Source organism: Mastacembelus armatus, chromosome 15 (assembly GCF_900324485.2).
Source record: "Mastacembelus armatus chromosome 15, fMasArm1.2, whole genome shotgun sequence".
In the NCBI taxonomy this organism is placed as follows: Eukaryota; Metazoa; Chordata; class Actinopteri; order Synbranchiformes; family Mastacembelidae; genus Mastacembelus; species Mastacembelus armatus.
In genome coordinates, this window is record NC_046647.1 from 20,594,178 (window position 1) to 20,621,706 (window position 27,529).

The 27,529-nt window shown below is 40.4% G+C and overlaps 2 protein-coding genes across 3 annotated transcripts in view; both read right to left on the reverse strand.

Annotated features, from left to right (window-relative positions):
- bean1 (brain expressed, associated with NEDD4, 1) overlaps window positions 1-14,090 on the reverse strand; it is a 31,707-nt gene extending 17,617 nt beyond the window's left edge. Inside the window, exons 1-2 of the mRNA XM_033325561.1 lie at window positions 13,845-14,090; window positions 8,486-8,593 (exon numbers count right to left, since the gene is read on the reverse strand). Coding sequence (XP_033181452.1) covers window positions 8,486-8,510 — 25 coding nt within the window. The 5' untranslated portion in view covers window positions 8,511-8,593; window positions 13,845-14,090. The remainder of the gene's footprint in view (window positions 1-8,485; window positions 8,594-13,844) is intronic.
- Window positions 14,091-19,758: 5,668 nt separating this feature from the next.
- The window catches only part of cdh5 (cadherin 5), a 29,434-nt gene continuing 21,663 nt past the window's right edge, over window positions 19,759-27,529 (reverse strand). For both annotated transcript variants that reach the window (XM_026309077.1, XM_026309078.1), the window contains exons 14-15: window positions 25,487-25,619; window positions 19,759-24,750 (exon numbers count right to left, since the gene is read on the reverse strand). In XM_026309077.1, coding sequence (XP_026164862.1) covers window positions 24,366-24,750; window positions 25,487-25,619 — 518 coding nt within the window. In that variant the 3' untranslated portion in view covers window positions 19,759-24,365. The remainder of the gene's footprint in view (window positions 24,751-25,486; window positions 25,620-27,529) is intronic.

Consider the following 27,529-nt stretch of genomic DNA (forward strand, 5'->3'; position numbering starts at 1 on the left):
AAGTCTTCTGAGAAGTCGGGCCCACCATCACTCATGCTCACAGTGGTCACTAATTAAGGTTTCAACAGCAAAACAAATGCATAAGTCCTGAAAACAGCAACTGATGCAGCACAATGCGTAATGGAGCACCATCAACTTGTTTTGTTATCATGACGCCACTGTGCCTCTTTCGATGGATGTCCTGTCACGTCCTGTTGTAACCAACACCTGTGCCTGGTACTTTAACTGATACCTGCAGTGAGCCTTGTTGGGTTTTTTCCATGTCTGAAAAGTTTCCATAGGCTCCACTGAAATGCCTGATTTTAGCATGTATGTAAATGAGTTGTTAAATTTAGGTGCAATTAAAAAGCAGTGAGATGGTAGAAGATGGCACTGTGTTAAAGAGGAGACTGTTTACTGTCCCCTGTGTATGGGCTAATACACTGCAGATAAATCACGTTAAATTCTTGAAATGCAGATGTGTTCACTGTTTCTTTCTGCATGGCTGCTGAAAGCTTAACACAGTTTCCTCCCACATCTGGCCTGATGCTGTTTCAAGGTTGACAACACATCAAGATGAATGACAAGTGCAGTGGTATGAAGCGAGTGACAGTGAGGAGGGCGAGATAAGCCGTGCACTTTGCTGACTCCAGGCAAGAAGTTGTGTGCTGGAGATATAAATGATGGGTATTTTGATGTTGACAGACAACAGTTACATGCAGTTACAGAGGAAACTGGCAAATCCTGACCTTCCTGCAACTTGAACCAACTCTCTGTTTTAATTATTTCCTACAGGATGCAAATATTCTGCTGCTACTGTTGTTTTTAGGTTGGTGGTTATTTTATTAACTCAATGGACCCACCAGGCAAAGCCCCAGGACCCCTTAACCACAGCCTATGTACTAATTGACTCTTAATATTTCTTCTTGCAAAGTAAATCAGATGACTGCAAAAAGCTAAAGGACAAACTACCACAAAGATCAAAAACAACCACAAATAGAGGCCAAGTTACCACTCCTAACGTAATACACACAAGTACGTGCACATTGGTATTAAATTAGGATGTGTATTTAGATGAGGTAGTATTTGGGTCACAAAACATTACTCTATGTGAATATGGGTCAGAATACATCATGCAGTACATCCTCTTAATCTCTCTCTCTCTCCCTCTCTCTCTCTCCCATGTGGAAGAGATGGCAGAGAGACAGATTATCACACCCTGTTGGCCCACATTCCTGCCTTCCCCTCGTTTAATCATCTGCCCCTTTCCTCACTCGTTCAGCTCCTATCACACCTTGTTGTTGTTATTGCTTTGGTCATTTGTTTGGATCATTTATCTCTACCAACATCTGACCTGCTAATCAGACCTAATTCTGATGAAATCAACTGAATTATGATTCAGAGGAATTTCGGTGCAGTGTTTGAGTGCATTTTTATAACTGAGTATAGATCGCTATATTATAGATAGGAAAGAGAGCCTGTATATATCTGTATATATTAGCATCATGTGCCTATGTGATCCTGAAAGAAAGAAGTTTGTCTGCTTTTGTCAGAAGTTAAAGTTGAAGTTATGACTAGTTAGTTCACAGTAAAATGTGCAGCTGAGGCTTGTGTGGATTTGAAAAGAAGGGAGGGAAATGTTTTAATGAGCAGGTGCTTTGGGGGCCTGGGAGGTTTACTGAGTGTCCTGTGATCTGGTTGCGTCAGTGCAGAAAGTAAGAGGAAAACTGGTATAAATAAATTATACCTAAAACGTGTTCTTCTATTTTAAAATTGCAAATATAGATCACACAAACCTGTGTGACTCCATCTCTGTGGTGCAAACCAAACTTCACATAAATTCTGCAGTGTATCCTCATGTGATTGGTCAGTGATCTTTGTAAATCCTGCTCTGATTGATCAGTAAACACTGCAGATAAAGTTAGAATTGACCACTGTCCATGAAATCAATAGTGATTGGAAAATGAGCCTCATAGATTCACCTCCAAATGGTCAGGGAGCACTTTAAATCCTGTTGTGATTGGTCAGTCAAGACTTCAATACTGCAGAAAATGACCCACATTTACTAACCGCCATCCCCACCAAACACGCACATCGTATACACACTTCGCCATTTCCACTGAGGCCATCTGGTGAAATAGGCTGTGATTACTTTTTCCACAGGAGACTATGTGGCTCAGATGTATTTGAGGACAATGTGGCTAATTTCCTGTTGCCATCTCACCTCACAACATGTCACGACACAACACCTGCTCTTCTCCTCCTCCTCGCATCAGAGAACAGGGTAGATGCAAGCGAATTCTCATCTAATGAATTAGCAGCTTTTCTATAAATGTGTATTTTAGGAAGGTTGAGAAAATGGAGCTGTTCGCTGCATCTGTCTGCAATAAAACTGTAGCAGCTGGAAACAATAAAGTTCAAGTAAATGTTGAAACTGCCGTATTCTGCACTGTTTGCTCTGAGACCTCGATGTGACTGAAAATTTCCCGTTTGCCTTGATTGTTAAGAGGCATTTTTGTTCTGATCTCGGTTCATCACATTCAGCAGAAGTGGGTGTAACTGCTTGCTCCCTGCTTTCTTGTGCCAAACCGCTGACAGGATTGCAAAAAGCAGTAAACTCCTGACCATTCAGAAATCTGTGAGTGAGACGGTGTCTGTTCTTATCTATTAATGCTCTGCTCCACCTACATGTATGCAAGGATACACATCTGCATCCCTAAAAAGACTTCAGCATAAAGTGAAGACTGTTTCCCAAATCCATACTCCATACTAAATCTATACAGTTGATACTAGATACTAATCATCAGTTTATCGTTTTAGCTTAGAGCTTTCATATTATTATTTCATGGAAACGGTGTGTGTTTTTCTCCATATGTGTGAATGTAGCTGTTTGTCTTTGTGTCAGCCCTGTGATAGAGCGCTGATCTGTCCAGGGTGGACCCGCTTCTCACCCAGTGTCAGCTGAAATTGGCTCCAACCCCCTAGTGACCCTGGATGGATTTGCATTTCTTCTATAATAAGTGCTCTGCCAGAATGACTTAGCTCTTCTTATACTGTATGACAGCGTCAAGTGACATTTTGTTTCTGTGCACACACTCAATCTGATCTTCATCTTCAGGCATAAATCGACTAATAGAACTGACTGTGTAGTCTCCATGCATAAAAAAACAAAAGCAAAGGAACAAGAGTGAACAGCATTACATGTTAAGAACAACTTTTTGACATTTGTGTGATGATTTTCCCTTTTGCGCATGAAACTGTGATAACATTATCACCTTTCTTTGGCCTGACTAGACAGTTAAAAGCTGTGAAATTGTCCTGACATTTAAAAAAAGAAAGCACTGAAGTCAGACATGTCCACTGAGAGTCTGACAGGCAGCCACATGCCCATCTGGACACGTTTAATCTCAGCAAACCAACACAATAATCTCACATAATACATCGTAGCATTATAAAAACTCAACTTAGAGCAGCATTAAAGAGTATTACATGTATTGCGTTGTATATTCTTTCATAGGATCATACTGTATGTCACAGAGTGAGTTTAATCTGATTCAAGTCATGGAGCTGTGGATTGTTAATCAACCCAGTAACAAAACAATCAGCTGCCTCTCAGACTGATTTGTTGAAAATCTGTCTATTTCTGCCAGCCCATCAGACAATCTGCCTGAAAGGGGTCCTGTCTGTTTGACAGGCTGCTGCAGGAGGATTACATCCAGTCCAATAAGTGACAGTAGCTCAGTGCAACTTGAACAGTCAGATAAATAAAAACCAATGTAGACGTAACATCATGACAGAGAAGACCATTTCAGACAGACCTCTCTTTTTTTTGAGTTTTTAGACTGATCACTTTCCCCGACCCTCATCACTGCACACCCCTGAGCCTCTGTGAGTCCCTCTGTGAGTCCCTGTGTCTCTCTGGTCCTTACACTTATCCCTCTTTCTTCCCCTGAAGCGTTGTGTTGGGGCTAACAAGTGGAGGAGAGGCACAGCAGATGATGAAATAGAAGGGAAGGGAGGAAGAGCCAATGTTTAATCATGTTAAAACTGCTCTGGCATGCACCTCTGCATAGCCTTTCCTCCTGTGGACACACACATACACCAACACAGACACTTTTACAGATCGCAGATGTTTCATAATATGTCATGAAATGATGCTATAAACAGCAAATCTGTTCATCTACCCTCAGAACTAATTCCTAGTTGTGAGCAATTGGATCCTCTTCTGTTTTTCATCCATTCTTTCATTTGATTTGTAAAAACGCATCCATCTTCATTTCTGCCTCTTCTTAATTTGTCCATCTATCAGTTTTACAGCGTAGTCACTTTGAAGTGCTGATTAAAGTCATTATGTGATTATTCTTCTGCTTCCATCCATTACTGTAAAAATCACTGGTTAATATACAGACACTCTAACAATTTTATGCATAATTTTCTGCAAACTTTAAATTAGACAGATCGTTTTTTTTAAAGCTTGCAAGCAAGTTATTAGTTTTTCTCCCCCTCACTTATATCACTTGCAGTGGTTATTAGTATCCAGACACTTGCTTGACATAATCCATCACCGGGTTCATAAAATCATTTTAAAATGTTTTAATCAGTATGATATGAGAAGAGGAGAGAGTTAGTTAACTAAAACAGGTTGCGTCTTGCATGACGCACATCCTACGTGCACATCTAGCATCCAACCTCCACACTTTTACTTTGGACCTTAATACTTAATTATTGGCTTCCCACCGGCACTTATATGTAAAACTGTCTGACCTCTCGACTATACGACTAAACAATGAAAATGTGACTTAACAAGTCCAAAACTGATTTTTATTTGTTTTTTTTCTCAGCAGCTTTTTCATATCCTGACTTTTAAAAAAACCAGTGTTGCCTAGAAGGAATGAAAATGCCTTTATCAATCTAAGTGCAGTGCTATACTTCGGGAAATCATTATAGCGCTATGGAAGGATAATGATATGATGGTAAATGAACTTAACCCTGCAGCAGTATGGTTCTTTATGGTTCATACTTAATCTTCTCATCCATCCATTTAGCATGGTGACATTGAACAGCTGAGCCAATACATCCATTTCCAAATGACGGAGCTAATGAACTGAGGAGGAGGATGTAGCAAGTGCACTGAAGTCAAAGGGAGCCAGCATTAGTCAATATTGGCACCCAAGGCATTAGCAAAAACATTTACCCTTCACTTCTCCTTCCTGCACCGTCCCACCCGTTCTCCCCCGTTCTTATTCTTTCAGCCGTTCCAAGCCACCTCCCTCAATTTCTGTCACCGCTCGTCTCCTTCCCCCCAATTCCCCACGAGACTGTTGCTGTTTTCCCCGACACCTATTTCGCTCCCTACACAGAGCCAAGATCCCATTCACTGCTTTTAATCTGTTTCAATCTATATCTCATCTTTCCTTTTGTTTTTCTTACAACCGTGCCTTATCATCTCCCTGCTTTGCTTCTCCAGGTTTTATTGTAGATAGATAGGTGTCACTTTGTGAGATAAACACTTTCTTCTTTTTCTGCTGCTTGTTTTCCTCTCGCATTCTTACACACACAGACACACAAACCTGGCCACCTGTAGTGTGTATTAATTGTCTATGGGCCCTGATGGGAGGTTAGTGAGGTGGAACAGCTTTGGTATTTGCTGACCTGCCGGGCTGTGAAATATCCCTGCATATGCACACGCTCATATCGGTTTAAATAGATTTAAATAAATGACCTTACACTGTGACAAGATTGGATGCGAGCTCAGGTGGATGGATGGATGGATGGTCAAAGAAGGGTAGGTGGATGAGATGGAAAATGGCGTTAAATGCAGTTTTTCCTCCCATTTCCATAAAGCATGGGAATGTGATTGATGGCTTGGCAGTGGGAAGGCGTTGTGGCGCAGCACAAATAGATGGATAGATGATGTGTGCAGCGAGGGGGAACAGACGCAGATTCCATTTCAGATCTGCCCTCATCTGATGCACGTACGTGCCAGTGCTCTAAAATGTAAATTGTGTTTAGCCTTTATCTTTTGCAGTGATATGAGAAGGAGGGGCATGAAAACACAAACAGTTCTGAGTCTCGGACAAGTCGAGGGTTTTTTTTGTTTTCAAATTAAATAAAGGTTTGGTGAAAGACTGTTCATCCTTATTTCCTTCCCTGCTTCCAACTCAGTTACTGTAATCTAATTGTCTCGCTGCTGTCGCACTTTAAAAATCGTTCCTTTCTCTGCTGCTGTCAGCTGCCATTTCAGGCTCTGACCCACCCCCATCCCACTCCTCTCCAGCTGTTCAGAAGCAGCTGTCTGCTGGGTCTATCCTATGAGCTCATCGGAAATCCAGCATCACATCCATCTGGATCTTAACAATGCTGTTCTCTCTCTAACCAGCCACCAGCGTGTCGACCCCATGTAATATAACCGTCCCATGGTGCGGATACCTGTGGGAAATATGTTTTGATGAGGTCAAATTAATTCATTTAATTTAATTCATTTAACTCACTTTTGTTCAGCTAATTGTTCAGTTATTCTCTTTTGGTTGACCAGCACACACAAACAGCTGCTAAACAGCCAAACTACACCGTAACAACCATCCCAGTTATCCTTGCAGCCATTTAAAAGGTCCACACAGCCACATAATCAGTATGTAAACATATTAGACACCAAATTAACATACATTTGAAGTGTTTTTAATAATTTAGGTTGTAGCTACCCATGAGATCAATATAAATAATGAGTGCAGATGGTAAGCTCTATCCTTTTTCTCCTATTTCTTCTTCTGCTGTGTCCAGCAAAGTAAAAAGTGCACAGTTCTGATTTTGTGAAGTCAGTAGTTATAGTCATTTTTTGTCATATGACTGTGCCGTTCAAAGGAACTGTGAAATTTGCTCAAATGGTTGTGGGAGAGTGACTAACCATCAACATGAGTAATATAAAGGGTAGTTTCATTGGAAAAATCACAATACTGCTGTAGCTGTCTGAGGGGTGTTAAGGCATTATATTTTGTTGTATTCAGGAACCAGTCTTTTTGTAGGATAACACAGGACTGTATAAAATGTCAACCTGTACAATGCACCACATGGCATATCTATAGAGCTGCTCATCCCAAAGCTTTTTATCTCTTTGCTCTGTTCTTTTATTCATCGTTCTATTTCTTTTCCTAGGAGGGAAGCACCGTTGGTGGGGGTCTAAACGCCCTGGAGCAGACGGAGGGATTTCAGGTGTCAAGGGAGAAAGAGAAAGAGTCAGAGTGGGGATGTGAATAATAGATCAGAAAGGGGAAAGAGAAAGTGGGAAAGAGTTGAGAGAAGAGAATGATCGAGACATAAAAGGTGGGAAATGGAGAATAACGGATATAAAAGAGAGTATCAAAAGGACAGGGAGTCAGACAGGGAGGAGGCAGAAAGAGGTGGTAGTGAAAAGGAAGAGCAAAGACGAGGTCTTGGAGGGCAACTGTGACATGAAAACACGTATAAAAGTCATGCATCTGTCCATCCATCCTTCCATCTGTTCATCTATCCATCTGTTCCTCCCTCCTTCCGTCCCTTCCCTGCCTCCAGTGTGGTCAGGAGCTGTTGCATAAGATAGCAATTCATCTTTTATTGAGACACGAAGCTTCTATAAATATGTCTACCTTGTTCCCTGGAGTTTAAAAGCTCAAACTGTAATCCAACTAAAAATAAAGCTAGGATACCCACAACAACAAATCAGATTATATCACAGAACAACACAGGACACAGCGTCTGTGAAATATTTCTGTAGTGTTACCGTGGACAATACATTTTGTGTTTTAATGACAGAGGATAAATAGGACGTCCAAGACTGATTCAGATGGGATTTTTAAAGACCAATGGATAAAGTAAAAAGGCTTAAAGTGGAAACAATTAACAAAAATTTTATGCTCTTCTTAATGTAAATAACTGCCCAGTAGTGTGTCATGTATTTCACGTGTTGTATCCTCGTAGTGGTTTTAATAAATGAAACCATTCTTATTTTTTACGTCACATCAGTTTTTGATCTGCATCTCAGACTTTGTAAAAATGTAAACCACTTTTAAATGTGCTACAGAATAAAGTTATCAAATTCAGTAGATGGTAAATAAATTCATTTATCACTGCATTACAGTCGGTCTAACTGTATTTAAGACGTGACTACATTTAGATTAAAATGTCACAGAGCAGGTGTGTACACCGTGTTTATGTCCCTGTGCAGCAGAGATTAGTAACTCACTGATTTAGGAAGTTCTTCAGTGCTTTTGGTATTAAAGATTGTTTAACATGGGTATTGAAGTTTGAAATTTAATTCATATATATATAAAAAATATAGTAATTTTAAATTTGTCAGTCGTTTGTTTTCCACCTGATTCACAAATAAAACTTGTTCTGATCACGTTCAAATATTAGAATCACACTTTGTGTAGAGGTACATTTACTCTCAGACCAAACTAATACCAGGAGACAAATTCAGGCATTAAAAAATAAAATAAAAAAGGAGGAAGATGAAGTTCTTGTTCCTTACCTGAGCAGATCAATTTCATCAGCATGAACCCCTGTTCGAAGTGTTTCCTATTGGCACATCTCAACAGGCAGGAAGCCAACTTCAACTGGTCTGTACCACACAGAGCTGCTATATATGTAAGTACAAAGACACAGGGAGAGAAAGAGAGAGAGAGAGGATGACGAGCAGATCAGCACATCAGTGAGAAGGAAATGTGGGGAGCTGGCCTAAAGAGAGCAAGAAAAGAAAACAAACAGCTGGCAGGTAGATGGAGAATGAGAGAAATAAACGAAAAGAGCGAGAGATGCTGCGCTGTGTTACCGAGAAAAACGGAGGGAAGGAGCAGAGACTGATGTGCGAGTCACAACCTCCGAGCCCGGCTGTTTATAAAGCCCCAGGCAGTGTGTGTGTGCGTGTGCGTGTGAGGCAGTCAAGTGGCCACCCACGTCACCTTGCGTGTGCTGTGTGTGTGTGTGTGTGTGTGTGTGCGCTCATTGCTTCTTCCAGAACATGGCCATAGGGTTCAAATGTTCCAATCAATACCTGCACCACACATGCACACACAAATGCTGCTGCTTCACTACAGGGGTGTGCTATGCAGCCACTGTTATGTCAAATAATAAAAAGAATAAATTATAAAAAGGAAAATATGAAGACGACATAACCATCTAAAAAATGCACTTCCAAGTTCTTATGTTTCTGAGGAAACTCTCTCACCATCTCAACCTCAAAACCTTTTTATTCCATCTCTGTTTTTGTTTTTACCTAAGAACCATATGATGCAAAAAAAAAAAAAGTGCCAGGGCTGTTTAGCACTTACAGTTTAATGAGGCTTAGCTTATGAATCAGTTAGTGGGTTTGCTCCATCCTTCATGTCACTCTGTCCACCCACTGTACATCATGCTGTCTGCACTTCCTCCTCTTTGCCCTGTGCTCTGATTCTACAGCTGACCTGTTAGGACTGTTAATACTGGTCTTGTCATGGGTGTATGGGATTGGACCCTTTTATGGCTTGTTTTATCAGTTTAACAGGCTCAAGTTAGTGCATTTGGGAGCATGTGAAGCCTACTGACAAACTGTACATGGTAATAGTCTCTGCAATCAGACTTCAGTTCAATAAACACGTCCCAGGTTGTCAAACACAATCTCGCTGCTAAGTCAAAGCCATGAGGTGTCGCACTTCATGTTTCTCTAATTCTGATAAATTATGAACACTGTGTAAGATTTAATCGGTCTCTAGCTGTTCACACAGTGTGTGTGTGTGTGTGTGTGTGTGTGTGTGTGTGTGTGTGTGTGCATGCGTGACTTGTGAACCTACGATGCTTTCTGCTTTGTTGTTACATAACTGTCCCTGCTCACACAGACAGATATTACCGACAACACACTCTGGCAGCTAGACCGAACTATTTCTCTTCTCACACATCGCCACCAACCAATTGTGGCCCACCATTTCTGCCATCATTTTGAAAAACAGGTACAAAATACAGCGTTTTTATTTAAGGCCGTCTTTAACAATACAACTTCAAAACGGCTTTTATAATCGTCTCTCAAAAACCCTGGGCAGATGTCTGACGGTAATGAGGGGACCGCCATAGACTGAGGAACTGTTGAGCTCAGACTGGGATGTCAATGTATAAAAAGGCTGACTTGGATCATTACATGGATCATTTAAATATATTATATATTGACATCTCAACATTTTTAGTTTATATTATCCATGTAGTGTAGTATTAGCATTACAGATTAACAGCTTTCTAGAACAGGGGTCTCCAAACCTGGTCCTCAAGAGCCATTGTCCTTCTGGTTTTCCAACTATACCTGCCCTTCCAGTTTCTGATTGGCTAAACACACCTGATCCAGGTAATCAGCAGTGGGTAGGGCAGGGATATCTGGTAAACAAGCTGGACAGTGGCCCCTCAAGGACCAGGGTTGTTAGCATATCAGTCTCAGTTTAAAATCAGGTGACGTTTTAATGTGATTTGCCTCTTTGAGACATTAGATACACCTGTGCATGATGCATTTTTAGAAAAGTTAAAGAAATAAGCAAGCTGCACATTATATGACAAAGAAACACCTTTTAAATCAAATATGACATCAAACCTGCAGCACATAAAAGTTACTGTTCGGAAATTAAAAAAAATACATTTATGCATTAGCTGAGAGAGTTATCGAGTTCAAAAGTATTTAGAATTTTATATAGATGTGAATGCAAAAAATGGAAATGGTCTTGTAACAGAAAGTAATTGCTTATATTTGCCAATAGGAAAGTGCTGCCAATTTCTCTGAATTGTGCATAGATGTCCTTAGAGAGAGTTTGTGTGAGGATGAAAGGCTTGTCAAAATCTGGAAATCTGAAAAGCTGGACAGGCATAGCAGAGCGAGCACTATATACACGTTTTCCATGCAGTCACTAAGGCTGTGCTGCTACCCTGCATTCAAGACTGAACATTTCTTAAGTTATTCAGTCTTCTCGGAATACTTTCAATTACAACTATGTTGTTGTGAGGACGTTTATATGATGAAATGTGAGTGAGTACTATAAAAAAGGTAAATATTGTGTAAATAACTTGTAAAACTCCAGGGACTGGACAGACGTAGAGTAGGATTAGGTGGGGAAAAAATGCGAGGGTGTAGCCATAACAGCACTCCATTACTTCCTGGTCTCTCTTTCTAGTATTCCCTCTTTCTTTCCCTCTCTCCCTCCTCTCATCCATCTCCTCCCAGCTCTCTCTGACAGTCTATTTGGCCCACATAGCCCCTTCATCCATTCAACCTGTCAGTTCTGGCAATGGCACCAATCTCACGCCGAGTCGTGTCTGTAGTCGGGCAGGAAGGACCCACGGTTAGAGAGTCCGTGCCATCGCGGAAAGCCTGAGGGTTCAGTTCTCACGGCAGCTCGGTCACAGAGTCGACCCCACGGTGAGAAGTTCAGGGGTTCGGCCCCCGTGGAGCAGAGTCTGCATCATCTCTTACAAGGTTTACATGCACGTCATGTTCATCTCTGTTACTTTAACATTGGTCAACTTTTTTACACGAGTCACTGCACTTGTATCTGGACTTTGCAGTTTCTTTTGATTCAGTTCAATTTATTTTATTCGTATAGTGCCAAATCACATCACGGCACTTTACATAGAACCACAATGACCCTATGACTGTAATCACATGTTTATTATTGCCACCATGATGTCGAAGGTCCATGTCCTGACCCAACTAGTTTTATCACTGGCATATCTCCTGCTACCAAAGAGGCATTTACTCAGAAAATGCTGGAACTACTGCTTCATCCTCCTTAAATTACTTTAAGGTGTAAATAATATGATTATATGTCATTTTCGCTTTAAGTTGGTTTCCTTTGTTTGTTGTATGAGCACTAAGACACAACCTTCACACACTATTTACACTGAAATATAATTACAGTATATTTATATTTAACTTTATGCACCAAAAAAAAAAGACGACATCTCAGAACCATTTGAGCAAATCATAGGTGTTTGATAGAAATTAGTGCAGGTGTCAGACTGAAGTGAAGTGACTTTCTGCAGATCTGACCTTCATGGCTGAGTGGAGAGAGAGAGAGAGACACTCAGATAAGCCTTGCTGGGGCCTCGATACCCCTGGGGAACCCAGCAGTAAGACTGGACTGTCCTGGGAGGTTCTTTAGATCAAACGGTCTGGTATTAACACTAGAAATATCACTTTTAACACAAGAACCCAGACACACTTTTGCCGTATCAAGGGAATTAAAGTCTTGGAGTTTATTTTATTCTTTCCATCTAGTTTCTGTTATCCAGTTCATGTGTTCTGTTTTTACCTTGACCTTCACGGTTGTTTTATGTCAACTTCACCTGTTTGGATTTCCTCTCTTTTACAGGCCTAATTAGTTTTTATATAACACAACGGTAACCCATGTGCATGGGGGATTTCAGCGATAAAGAAACCCATAAAAACACTGTATTCCTGTCTGCGCTGTTACTGTAGCACTGCAGGGCTACTGTGCTTCACTGCTGAAGCAAGAGTTAAAGCGTGTGGGAGGAAAACTAAGCGAGAGAAGGATGAGGCTATCCAAAAATCACTAAAACACACCTACAGTATTTATATAGGGCTCAGCAGTGTGTTTGCAGTGCTCAGTAGTCAGTTTGCTCATGGTACCTTTAATTGCCTATTACAGTTTCACTGTGAAAGTTTTAGATGAAGGTGTTTTTAAATCTTCTATGCATACAGCTGTAATTCTATGAAATAACTATATAGGGATCGTGCTCTCTGGTAGTGTCTGATCAGAAGAACGTATTTCCAGTTTAAATACTAAGCTTCATTGCACATTCAGTTGATGCTCGTTTCTTCGAGCACCTGTATTCACAGCAGTTCTTAAGTAAAAGTAGAAAAGTATCAGCACGTGTTTACAACATCAGAAGTGAAAGACCTCATCAGCGTTTTTTGGGCCTACTGGATTTTTACGCATGAATGTAAACGCAGCAGTTTCATGTTGTAGCAGGTTGAGCTGAAGCAAATTTTAACTCGTTTATTTGCTGTAGTTAAATCTGCACAAATGTGTTGTGCAATATATTTACAGTACTGTGCAAAGGTTTTAGGCACGTTAGATGTTAGATTCTTATCACACAACACGATCAGGTGTCAGACTGATCTCAGGTTCATTGTGCAGGACAACAAGCCAATAAAGAACCAACTAGAGTTCATGAAGAACTATTTTCAGAGGCACAAAGAACCACAGAACCATGACCTGGGCTGTGTGGAGTCAGTCTGGGATCACATGAAGAGACAGAAACACATGGACAGTCTAAATCTAAAGAAGAGCTGCAGCAGGTTCTCCAAGGTTCTGCAAAGTACCAGGAGAAACTGTGCAGGTCAAACCAAAGAGAACTGCTGCTGGTTTAAGGGCAAAGCGGCACATACAGATATTATATTATACGAAATTATCTGATACATGGAAAAACTCTTTGACAGCCCCTGTGTACTTTTAGTGCCTAACACTTTTGCACAGTACTGCATATCTATAAACTAACTAGTAACTAGCTCTCACACACAGTACATTCAGTGGAGTAAAAAAGTATAATATTTGAAGGGAATAGCAGCGAGTAGAATAAAATAAAAATTCAACTGAGTTCATAAAGCAAATGAACCTGACCTGTAGTTAAAGTGTTTTTCTTCTCCTGCTGGAATATTACATAATACCATGACAGCTTTGAGATATTCTCCACTAAATACAAAACATACACCTGCTTCTGCTCTTCTACTGTCCCACTTGTGCGTTAAACACATTTGCTGGAGTTGCAAATCACCACGGAGAGAGAGTTTATCTTGGGCTGGAGGGAGAGAGACAAAAAGGGGCAGAGAAAGCGGCAGAGGGAGACTCGGTCCTTACCTGCAAAACTGTCGGACTGTGGGTCCACTCCCTGGCAGGAGTCCTGTCATCAGCTCCTTAATGTCGCTGCACATCACTGCCAACAGCAGCAGCAACGTCCCAGCCTGGTCCCCGGCACCCAGGGGGTCCTCTCTCCTCCGCTCTGCTCACGCCTCTCCCCGTCTCTCTCTCGGGACTTGGCCCACCTCCTTAGAAAAGCGCTTCGGTGATACCGAGATTTTCGCTGCGATCGCCCATGCAGCCTCTTTCAAGAGATCCCGTCCTCACAAGCGAAATATCCTCCTCCTCCTCCTCCTCATCATCATCATCATCATCATCGCTGTCACCATCCTCCACCCCGCACAGCTCCGCGTTTCTTCCTCCTCCTCTACGATTCTTCCTCTGTCGACATCAGCAGCAGCAGCAGCAGCTCTCATTTGCTTTCCTCTCCTTTATCCTCCTCTCGGTCTGTCCTCAGTTTTCTGTCTCTGTCCCGTGGTTCGGTTCTGTGTCAGTCCCTGGAGGAGCAGCCAGAAAATCCCTCACCAGAAACAGATGCTCTGAGCAAATAGGACATGATTTGATGAGCAGGACTCAGCCCAAAGTTGACGGTCTCTGTGAAAATGTTCCTCAGCTTTATCAGGCTGCACTTTGGTCCTACAGCTTTATAGTAATCTCACCAAATACAGCAAAGATGTTGTAGTGATTGTAGTGAGAGGAGGGGGTTAGGACAGTGTGATCAGGTATTTATATATGATCTACATATTGAAGTACACAATGTGGACACGAAATGACAATGTCCTGTCTGGTTTAAAAACAAAAGTGTGATTCCAACTTTGGGGCAGTTTTTTTGCAAAAACAAATGTTTTTCTCAATTTGCTGTGGAAGAACGTGACAGACCAGCACTGAGCCCCGATCACAGCCTCATCCAGCACCTGTGAGATGAGCTGAAATGTTTGACCTGAATAATGTTGTTGTGTCTAAAGAGAAGCAGAAAGTCTTCCCACAGGAGAGAAGGTTGTTATAGCAGCAGCTGTCAGGCCTTAGGGCCCTGCACAGCCATAGTCGACCCACGTCATTTGAATTATTCTGGCTGATTAAACTCTGCTCAGGACCGTGTGGGCGTGTACACACCGTTCTTCCTGATTTTTCACCTGTTATGCAAGGACTTATTACACATTTATAACTGAGCAGAGGCAGAGCTCTCATGAGCCTGGACTGAAAACACCTGGCCAGGTAAAATACTCAGGTTGTACATTGTTCTCTGTGAATCTGCTGACACACCACATTTCCTTTTGTTTTTAAAAATACTTTAAAAATACATACATGTTTGAGGTTTTCATGACTTTTGATACTTCATTTGAAATTATTCTACTTTGAATTAGATCAGAACGGCAGTGCTTCTTCCAAAACTGCTGTATGATGACCTGTATTAATTGCTATCACATGAAATGTAGGCTGCAGGGTGTAGTTTAGGTTTTAAACCACAGTGTGGCGACAAAACACTGCCAGATTTTAGTTGCCAGGTTTACTATTTTATTTCTTATGCACATGAAGCCTATCAGCTGTAGCAACTGAAAACCCAAAGTCAAACGGGGAAAACATTCACGTTTGGGCAGGAAACTGCAGCAGTGGCATTTTTTTTTTTCCTGTTTTGTTAAAATACCCCTTTAAAATATTTTCTGCCATTTGTAAAAGATTAAATTAATAATTTGTAATGCAAACAAACACGCACTATATTTAATGATATGACTCAGATCGAGCTGTTGAAGAGTCTAGAACAGGATACGGTTTAAATGCTTTTTCTTTGCTCCACGAAAGAAAAAGGGGCAAACGATGAGAAAGGGAGGATGAGGAAAGGGGATATCCTTGCTTCACATTGTTGTGAAGTGTTTACCATTCACAGACAGGGCATCAAACAGCTTCAGTGTTGAAACCATCCTTTGTGTATTTTACTTTACGTCACTTCAATAGACAATTCAGTCTCCAGTGTTTCAACACACATCCACAGCGTCTCCCAGCTGATGATTTAGCAGAGCATTCTTTGTAGTGTTTTCTTTTCCTGACAGGGAACCACTGCATGTCTGTGGTTGCACCAAACACCGAGTGAGATGTTGGACCTCGGCAGTGTCTGTATCTCCTGCAGCTCCTGCTTTTTGTAGCGGTTGTTTTGAACTCAGGTTTGTTTGTCAGTGTCGCTGGGATGTTTGAAGCTGATCTGCTTTCGTGATGGTTGACTGCAGTGCTTTTCAAACCGAGAATGAGGTCCAGGCCTGCTTTCATTGGCCAAGCATATACGCGGACCGCTTGTATAATTGAGTAATCCTGCTCCACTGTGTCTTACACGCAGGGAATTGAAGCCCCTCAGTCTGGCTGTGCCATGTTCGCTTACCTTCTAACTGCACAGCTTTAATTTCTGCTGCTGAAAAAGGTGAAAGCACATCTGCTTTACAGACCAACAGAGAACATGGAACAAAAGAGACTCAAAAACACAAATCCTGACACGCATAATGAGGCCAGAACACATGTGTGCCTCAGTGTTTAGTCTGTAGATGTTTGTGTTGAAACATTTGCAGACAACCGAAAGAAAATAGTTTTCCCATCCTGCAATAACAATAGAGACTGACTTTATTTACGAGATTTTATCAAAGGCTGTGTGTGAGGAGACAAGTTGGCAGATTTTAGAAATAACATCAGCTGCATTTGACAATGGAGGATGTTCCTCATGTTGAATTGGACGGAGAGTCTGTCAGAAACCTGATTTCTTCTTTAAACCCACTGAAGATATTCTTCAACAAACTCAAACATTTCCAACCATCCCACATATACTCTATTAGGTGAGATTTTACGGGTATAGGCATCAAGCATCATGCAGCACATCTGCATTTTTCCGTTAATGAACACAGGAAACTCAAACGTGTGCTTTCCCTACAGTGTGCAAAATAATTATTTACCTTCATCTTTGTTTTTCACCACTGTCTCTTTTAAATATCTTCAAATGCAGAACGTTTTTCAGCATGCATCCTGAGCTCAGGGTCCCATTTGTACGGCTGCAGCATCACATTAAGTAGAAGATTCAAGGTGAATTGGGCACCATTTTTCTGCATTTTCCACTGACTCATTTAAGATCAGAGGGATGTTTCTTTTTCTTGCATTTTTAAAAGGTTTTGGAAGTTTGGACATTGCTTGGATGTATAAATTGCATCTGTAATGAACGACCAAAGGATCTGTGGGGGTTGAAATGATAATAGTCCATGAAATGATTCCTTTCCTTACATGTTTCTGATAACAGCCCTGTGTGTTACTACTCTTCACGGTTGTTGTGCTTGAAGTACATCTGTCAACTGAAATGCTTACAGCAACATTTTTGATTTATGTTTCTTCATACGCTCACGATAACACAGAGCATTATCTTGTGGCGTATGTATGTAAAATCAGGTAATGATGCAATGAAGAGAATGAAAAATCCTCCTAAAAACCTGCACGTATCAAAGTATTTCTGCAAATTTCTGTCTTCTGCTTTGTGCACAGGTAGCTGTGCCACTCTCTGTGCTGTTTTCCATCCTAACATAACTGGTCATGACAGGACGTAGAGTATTCTCTAACTGGATTACATGCTGTAGTCATGTAAACAGCTATCCATATCACCTCCTTTTGCATGTAAACCCACTTCAAAATTCAGACTTTCTTTGATCGGGCTTCAAAGGATTATCCATTCAGACTCTCCATGTAATCGTATTCTTGGATAAAGCATGCCTCACTTTAATAGTCTGGTTTTGTAGTTTGACCATAACGCAGTGTTTAGCATGTTGCTGCCAGCTGGTCCTGTCCCATCCTCACCACAAGTAGACAAAGTTAAGCCGAGGAAGAAGGAGGAGTAAAGATGGGATGGAAGTGAGCCTCTCTCTTCTCGATCATCACCCTCTTTTTTTTTTTTTTTTTTTCCTGCAGACATCCATCACATCTTCCAGCTATCCTATCTGCCTGAATAACTGATGACAGAGGGAATTTAGTGCCTGTGCAGCTCGGAAGAGTCAGAGAAAGTGTTCTACAAGTAGCCCTGTTCTTGATTATGTTGTATCGGAGAGAAAATGGGAGGAAATATCAAAGGTTGCGTTCTGAGCCACATCAGTGGGAGTCGTGCAGCTGTTGCACTGATGAAGAGTTAGAAATCTGCTGGAAATGGTCATTAATGCTTTGCTAGTAAATCATGTAACTGCTTGATACTTTGGTTTGGTGTCATCCAACCATGTAAAGCAGACAGTCGAACACCTGAGTGTCTGTCTGCTGGTCTGCTGGTGTCTTTACTCTTTTAGTTTTCACCCACATTCATACTCAGTCTGGTCTTAGTGTCACACAGAGTGAGTCTGAGAAGCCCTGCACAGTATTTGGGTGCAGGATTTAAGGACTGTTTCACTTTCTCTTCCTGTTCTGCCTCAATTCCGTATTCTTCACTTTCCACCAAAAAGTTCTATAGATTAAAATAACACTCTCACATCTGCCTCCACTCACCTGAGGACATGATTTCACAGGTCTGATGTGGTTAGTAATTAAAAAGATCAGACAGATGGCAAACTCTGAAAAGTGTATGAGAGTTATACCTCAGCTTAGGGTCTGTGTAGTGTGATGTTGTACTGAAGACGGTGATAAATCTCAGAAAAATGATTTATCACAGTAAGTGGACACAGATCACCTCTGCCCTGCGAGTCAGTCGGTGTTGGCTGGAGATCAAACACAGACAGGAAAACACATGCTTGAATTTATCCATCGTGCAGGCTTCAGCAGAGGTGAATGAGAGAATATTTGCTGGACAGTGATGTAATGTGACAGTACTGACTCTTTTTATGGTTCTCTGCTCCATCTTGTTTTCCTTTTTGTTTATTTAGAACCTTTGTCTTTGTGTACACTTCAGCCAGGTTTGTGATATGAACTTTTCAAAACACTTAATTATATACGTTCCACAGACAGCTGAACGCATGCACCAACAAAAGAACAACTTTCTATTGCTTGAGTTCTTCCTTTGATCACAGACTTAGTGCTGCAGTAAAGCCGAGCACAGCATCCAGCTGTAATTGACATGAAGTGTTTTTCTTTGCCTGGTGTCAAGCGACTGCATGACTGCACAAGTACGAAACATTATCCTTAGCCTGAGTTAGCATGAATGGGCAGGTATCATCAAGCAAAAGGAGAGTCAGTGATCCTCCCCAGAAAAATGAAAATATTAGGTTTTTAGCTGGCATACTCAAAATAACATAATAAATACTGTGTGCGTGCACGGAGGTGCTGAGCGATATGTTGTAACTTTAGCATGTCCCCTCTCTCATGTCCCATATGAACATAATCACATATGTCCACCGGCCCCAACAATAATAAAACTACGTGAGCCTGTGGTGAATTTACACTTGAGTTAACAAAGGGGGGAAAAAAACCAGAGGAGATCCCCTGACTCACATCTGATCGCATGGCAAAGATCAAAATGAAGGAGATCAGAGTTTTCCTCACACAGCCTCACATGTTTAACATTTGACATATGGGATCATGTTACTCAATGAGCAGAGCTGAGCTTCACCACATGGAATCTGAAAAATACTGACTGGTAATATATCCAATTTTTGTTTTTCAGATACATGTCAACACACGGTGTGCTACAAATTAAGTGTCTGACCTGACCCCCTTGTTGGGTTGTATTGTTCCCCTCTTATGGGGCCGAGGAATGATTTTTGTCATAAAAACGTATGACGTCGTTGTTTCTCAGCCAACGTTAAACCCCAAATCCTGAAAATGTGTTTATCATCATAAACCTGACGTACGTGTTAAAATTCATATTTTCACTGGTACAGTTTCTTCTTCTCTTGCTAAAAATGAAGTCACATGCATCTTTCTTCACTAAGTCTCAAAGTAGTTTGAAACACCAACAGTAACAAGATAACAAAAACATATTTGAGTGTTTATTTTTATTCTACACTTACAAAAAGGTCAGGTAATAAAAAGTAGTTCTTATACACCATAAAAACAATATAGAAAACATAGTGTCGAACATCAAAAATGAATTACAATATTTTTTTAAAGAATAAAGGCACATGTTGCTTCCTTGAAAACCCTTACTGTATTTACACAAGAGAAATGTCTGTGTGGTTGCTGTTTTTTATTGGTTTGTGTGTATGTACACAATCACACAGATACAGTACACACACAAATGGACACATAAACAGAAACTCAGTAATATCATTCATGCCTCATACACTACTCTCTGTCATCTGTAGAAAACAGTCCTGGTTTTACTTTTTACAGCAATAAAAAGTTTGTGTCAAGTTTAAAATCCTCTAAATACAGTAATTAGGCAAAATAATAATCAAGGTGATGCCAGAAAAAAAAGTCACTATTAGGCACATTTTTTTTTTTTTCTATTTACATTTGACTCAAAGAAGACTCCCTCACACTGTGGGATACACAGATGAATTACACTGAAATCGCTTTAATGTCAGTTTTTTAAATCGGTATATTGATAGTAGTTGGTGTTGTTTCTTGAAATAGAAGTGAACGACTGTTTCAGTGCCCGGATCCCAGCCTGAGATTTATTTTCACTGTCTGAATCCAAAGCAATTCACCATCTTATAAAAGAGCAAATGCATCCTCAAAACCTCTGATGATCAATAAATAAAGATTAAATATGGCACTTTTTATGATATCACTGTACAGGAGTGGGTTATGGGTATAGTCCTGATGTGTAGAAATACTCGTGAACTGAGTGATGTTTTGCAGTATCAAGAGGCGCAGAGGTACAAATTTAATTAGAAATTATGTGTGGCAATCTAGAAGCATATATATATATATATATATGTATGTGTGACAGTAAGGAACAAATTTGACTTTTACTCCAAACCAGCAAGTCTCATTAATTATGTTGCCAGCGCACAAAATAAAAACAAATGTGACACTTAAAAAAAAATAATAATAATAATAATAATCACATGCAACATTAAACCTTGTCTGTCTATATTTTGGAAGTGTTAATTATTGATGTACTCTATTAAGGATTCCCTTAGGGAAATGTGGGCTGTATGTTTTTTATATACAGTAAACTAGCTGAAAACACTGTTGGCTGAAACTGTTGGAATATGTACCCACGTCTCCAAATGTCTCACTTTCTCACCCTAAGTGCACCCAACACTTATTGCTGCTAGGAGAGAAGGTAATGGAGCACCTCTATCTGCTACAGGCTGCTGATATCAACAATAAAGGGTTTTGTTTTTGTTTTTTTTTTGTTCACATACCCATTTTTAAAATAAGTCATAATTACAATAATGGAAATAATACACAAATTAAAATAAAATGCTGTTTCCTTGAGAGCTACAAGTCTGAAATGCAAAGTATTTGTTCTAATGTGCAGTGAAACAAAGTCTCCATTATTTTCCTCAGCCACTATAGTAAGACTTTGCCTAAATGTAAAGGTTTGGCTGCAGGCACTGAATATTGATTTCTGAAGAAGAGTTTTATCAGCATTGCTTCGTTAAGATGCCAGATTATCGCTTGCAAAACAGACTCATCTCAGCCTTTTTTGTTGTTTCTTCACAGCTGTAAAACTCATCACTGCCCTACATTGTTCTCTCCTTATTTCTTTCTTGTTAACCTCCAACCTCATCCCCTCTGATTCTCCTTGACTCGCTCCATTTTCCTCTCCAAGGCTGTTTCCCAGGCTGAGCTTAACAGGAAGTGAGCACAATGTGTTGGCTAACGGGAGAGATAACGCCGAGAGGAAGGGGCGGGCACAACCCCCCAGATGGACAGGAAGTTGACTCCAGTGTTTAGTTTAGCTGATTAAAGGGCGGAGAGAGAAAGACGGTGTGGGAGCGATACGGTGAAACAGGAGAACGAGATAAAGACAGAGTGAGGTGGAGGAACAGGCTGCTCAGTGTATATATATGCACCCAACAGGAAAGCACTGAGAGGGTTTCCAGCTATTGTATCCACTGTTTAGCAAATGGCATTCCAAGCAGACCAGAGCTTTAAGGAAACAAGTTCAAATCCAAATAAAACAAAATAAACAGGAGAGTAAATAAACTAATCTCTACACTGGCATTGTTTGACAGCGGGAGACGACCTCTTTAGCAATGGAATTTTTACTGGGATGGGTCTAATGCTTAACCTTTGCTTGCAGTCCCTGATATTATGAGGCAGTCTCCCATCCAAGTACTAACCAGGCCCACCTTGGTGGCCTCCTGATGTCACCTGGACTATTTCAATAGGGACAGGCCCTGTTTTACAATCAGAGAATAGATTTTGAAGTTGCAACCACAGTGAGTTTCCCCTTCATTTATACAATATGGTACAATACTATTTACTGTAAGTACTTGTGAGTCATTAATAAATAGGTCCTCCTTTATATGGCGAGATATCAAATAGTCTTTGTGAGTGGTTGTTGCACAGCCGAGAGGCGGGTACAGGTCACGTTTGATTTTCTTTGGGCACTGGTCTGTATGACAATGGACTTTGAGCTCTGGTAAATATTTGTATATTTTTCACTTTTTGTATAAAGAATGAAAAGTCAGCCAATCAAAAACAATAATTATCATTAACTGCAGCCTTATTAAAGATATTCAATGAATAAATCACAACGAGGCTTTTGGTATTGAATAACTACATTGTTTTAAATTATAGTCTTTGTGTCTCCTACAAGATGTAAGTTTGTGATACTGTAAAGTCAGTAGTGACGTCCAGGCTTTGTTATACATCACCACGTTACTATTTTTATTTTAGTCAGTCTTAACATGTGCAAATAATTATCTAGAGTTTCTAAAATGTTGGATCTGAGACTTCTGACCTGGCAGTAGACAAAAAGGATGAGAGGTTAAAGTTATTCACGCCACCTCAGAGACATGGCAGCTGCCCAACTAGCTGCTTTTACCACTCCATGTTTCCTGAGTTGTTTGAATCACTCTTGTTGTACTAGGCCTCTGAGAATTGAACTTTCATCTCCACAATAACTGTGATGATGGGACCTGTCAAATATAACCTGGGAAAACAGTGTAATTCAGTCTGAGCAGCAGTACTGCCATTTCCTTTCTGTCTGCCTAGAGTCGTTTCTCTGCTCAGAGCAGGAGATAACTTGGAAACTAGACAAAATTACTCACTTAGAAAATGGCTCCTCATTCTTAATGGTTTCAGAAAGCCATTTTTATGTTGGCAACCTTGGAAAAAAAATTAGAACCTGTCAGTGAACCTGATCTGAGCATTTTCTTGACTCTGTTGACAACCGGTCAAATGTTGATGTCATGTGAAATATACTAAATAAATAATTATATACTATAAGAAAGGGGCGTATGATAAACTAAAAACTAGACTAGACATCACAGACTGATGAGCTGAGTCGAACTTTCCTTAAATAAGGTCCTTTTTAGTATTTCGGACGAAGATAACACTCCTGGCATCTCGCTGTGATCAAACACTTCAAACGTCTTTGAGTGAAAACGCTTGTGGCTGCTCAGTTTTTCACCTCAAACAATAAAACCCTCAGCTGATCACATGTAGACATCAACTCATCAACTTCAGATAAAAAATAAAATCACCTTGTTTTCAACATGTTCGTGGCCGTTTCGTCAAAAATACAAAGAATATTAAAGTTTAATCAGATTGTCAATATCAAAGAGAAGAGTAAGTCAACAATAAGTTGCTTTGACATGCACATTTTGCATCCCTGTTTTTATCAAATGAACTAATATGACACGTTTATATTAAAATTACACTGTTGGTCAATGAGTGCATATCTACATAATGAGGCCAAAATACATCATCTTTCATTAGCAAGGATACAAGAGACTTTTTGTGGTAAATGTAGAGTTTCTGTCAAATTGTTGTTTGTCCAAATTGAGTTTATTCTTATATTAATTTGACATGTAGGTCATTAACCCATATTAGACATTATCTGAGATAAAATCTGGTTTGCTTGGCCCTGCAGCTGAGTTTCTTCTAACTGGATGTAAGATCTTCGCAGGTAGAATAAAAGGGTTGTGATGACAGACGTTGTGATAAAATAAATTCCACCGACATTTCACTTGGTCGCCAACATTCAGCCCTCTTGACAAACTTGTGAAGCAGTTAGTTGTTCTTTTATGGTGCCATGTGAAATGAGAGAGAGATCCCCAAAATTGAATCGACCTTCAGTCGACCTGGAGGAGCTTTGTGAAGGCTGATGAAACTCCTGTTTGGGGGTGAACAGACTCGGTGAATTATAATTGACCACAAAAATTAGACCATGTTACACTGGAAGCAAGAGCGCCCTGGTTCTGTTTTCAGAAGCTAGAGAAGTCTTTGGAGGACACGGTTGTTTGCTAGATTAAAACCTTCCTGACCAGAAACTATGGGTAGAAACATGGACAGCATCTGAGCCTGGTTGTAGGTGTAGGAATGTGTAGATTTCCTGCCAGCTTTTGGCAACGTGTGAGTGTGTTATATGGCTGTTTTCAATATGTGTGTGTGTGTGTGTGTGTGTGTGTGTGTGTGTGTGTTTTGGCATCATATATGCTTATTAGCAGAAGCTCTCCATCAGTACTCATGGTAGTAGTCGGACCCATCCACTCCGTACAGCTCAGCCAGGGTCCTGAACCTCGGCCCCCAGTCGTTCAGGAAGTCGTAATCCACATTTGATCCACTGGAAGAACTTTCCAGGGAGCTCAGACTTCCAGCTAAAGATTCGGGTCCCTCGTAACCGTAGATGTGGAGCGTGTCGTACGGGATGCCATCTCTGTCGTGATCCGCCTCATCTTTCTTCACCTCTATCATTGCAGCCATGTCGCCTTTACATGCAGTGGGTTGAGCGTGGTGAGGGGGTTTCTGGACCATGGCGTAGAGAGAGGGGTGAGGGCGGTGCTCCGGGTGGCGGAGTAGGGAGCCGTCATGGCAAGCAGAAGACAGGATTGAGACGTCGTAGCTAAAAGGGAAGAGCACATGTTAATAACCGGTTAAATTTGCTATAATATTTGATCCTTTTTCAATAACTAGGAGGAAAATGTCTTTCTGAAACATAAAGATATTTCAGAAATCTATCAAACATTTAACAGTCACAAATTACAATATAAATGTTATTTTACTTTCTGCTTCATAGCTTCTGTATTATTGAGTCTGGTTCAGTGTTTTATCCAAAGCATCAGAATATCCCGTTGACAGCATACAGTGCAGTAAATGCAGACAGTATAGAGGATTATGTATTATTTAAATATAGATAGATTAGATTCAGATCAGATTAAACTTTCATGGTTTCTTTTGGGCAAAGTGGGTCAGCAAATGGAAGGATACAGAGAAGAAGATAGATCTTACAGATGGGGTAGTTAATACATTGGATCATTTTCAGTGAAGTACAAAGAATGTAAAAGCAGAGCACTGATGCAAAGAAAAATGAATTGGCCATGTAATAATGAATAAGAAATTATTTGTACTATTCAAACTTTGTAAAGACAAATGCAACATAAACAGCTGAATTCATGTGAAGATGAATATTCAAATTTTAGAGCTCAGATTTTAATTTGTGTTAATAATTTGTGTTTTGTGATTGTTTTTTTTTTTTTTTTATTCTTGCTTGTTAAATAGTAAATAAAAAGGCTAGTGTTAGCTTTAGTGCGTTCTCACTGATGTTAGAATAGAAGAGGAGTATGTTTTCATCTACGTACCCATTAGTGTCCATCTCTCCCCCGCCCTCCTCATCGTATGTGACCAGCTGCTCGTGGATCTCACCGCTGTTCTTCATATTGGCCAGAGAGTCTTTCTGGTAGCGCTTCCTCATCACAAACAGGATCACTATCACTGAAAAGCACATGGAGGCTTATTTAGAATATGCGTTTTGTCGTGTGTGAATCTTCTGTGGCAGCACATTCAGCAGCATCTGATGAAACATTATAGGGTGTTGAAATTCTTTGTGTTTAATATGAGAGAACAAAACATGACAGTGTTAGTGAGAAGGGCCTGAAAATCCAAAAGATGCAACTGAAAATCCTCAAGTTACATCACTGTGAAGTCTGCCCTTTTAAAAAATTAAAGATTCAACCAAAACATATTCTAAGAAAAGCAATGCATTAGGAACCTGTAGATGAAACCACTGTATTAGTGCCATGTACTGTATAAAAAGTCAAATTCTGTGATGCATGGCTCCTCTGATAATGAAATGTAAAAGAACTGACATGCACAGCAGAACACAAAAACAGGCAGATTACCCTGCTACCTTTCATGTTGGACAAACAGTTCTATAAATTTAAAAACCGCAGAGAAAATTAGGCCAGGAAACATAAAACAGAATAAAAATGGGGCCAGGAAACAAGTGAGAAAAGTGGAGCACTAACAAGGGATTGAAACTAGAAACTAACACATGAATGAGGGGAGAAAATGAGGTGGATGGTTTAAGGTGTTTGCCCTGAGCATGAAAACCTCAAATGAATTTACTCAGCCAGAGACAGACACTAACAGTAAACAGAGAGGGAAGCACAAGACACAAGATGAAAGATTCAGCAAGAAAGGACATGGAAATGAGTTTGAGAAAACAAGATGGCAGGGAATGTGAAAGAAAAGAAGAGGAAGGAAAGTTGGAGCTGTCAGGTCACAAAGACATAAACATAAAGAGATTAAAGGTAAGGGTGTTAAAAAAATAAAATCATTACAAAATGCTTTAAACAGATATTTGTGTACATTGAACTGACAAAGATCTCTAAAAGCAGGAACTAGGACTCGTGTGTCCGGAGCAAAAATGCAAGTAAATTGTAAAAGAGTGCAGAGGAGGCTGGGAGGGGTGGATGAAAGGGTCAGTGGAGGCCGAGTCTCATTTCCTACCAACAGTCAGCTCTGGATTCTGACCCAAATTATGATCTTCCCTCGAGCCTAATCAGGTTAGTTTGTGCCTAAACCTGCCTAAACTGGTACCATAACAGTGTGAAATCAGACAAGAGTTATTTTTGTAGCAGGGATCTGTAGTTGTCCTGGAAGGCACTGATAAGCAGGTTGAACTGCGACAGGGCAGCAGATCAGGAAGCGGATAAGATATACAGCATGTCCACACAGAAAAACTGCAGTGACTGATTTTTTGTTTGTTTTGAAATGCAAAAACAAGCATATGTTGAATAAATGAGTCCATAGAGGAAGAAATACAGACGTGAACAAGCAATCCCATTAAAAGTCCCATGGGAATGTGACTTATAGCATGTTCCAGTCCCAAAACAGTAATGGAAATGATTCATTCGTTTATCATCTAATTTGTGAAGGACGTTTATACTTTGCTTCTTCAAAATGTCCCACACTGAACAGTCTAGATTGATTCTCTATATGCTTCACATGCTGGAATATTGTAATCTTAATGAAAAACACAGCATCAGTCCTTGAACATTTGTATGATTTTTGTCTCCCGCTGCCAAAACCACTGGACCCAAACTGGAGCTTATCTACAAAGAAAACTGAGAAAGTGGGCAAAGCACCAAGACATGAGGTTGAATGTGATATAAGGCACTGAGAGAGGACTAATGTATAGAATTAATGAAGCATGATAAAGAACGAACTCACTGTCCCTAAGACACTGTGTTGACGGGAGACAGGTTTAGTTTTTCTTGCTTGCACCCTGCATGTGAGACATAGAGGGACAGAATGAAAGGAAGAAAGAAGCAAAAGAATAGAAGGAAAAGAGAAATAAATAAGGAAAGCAGACAGTGAGACAGAGGAGGAGGAAGTGGGAG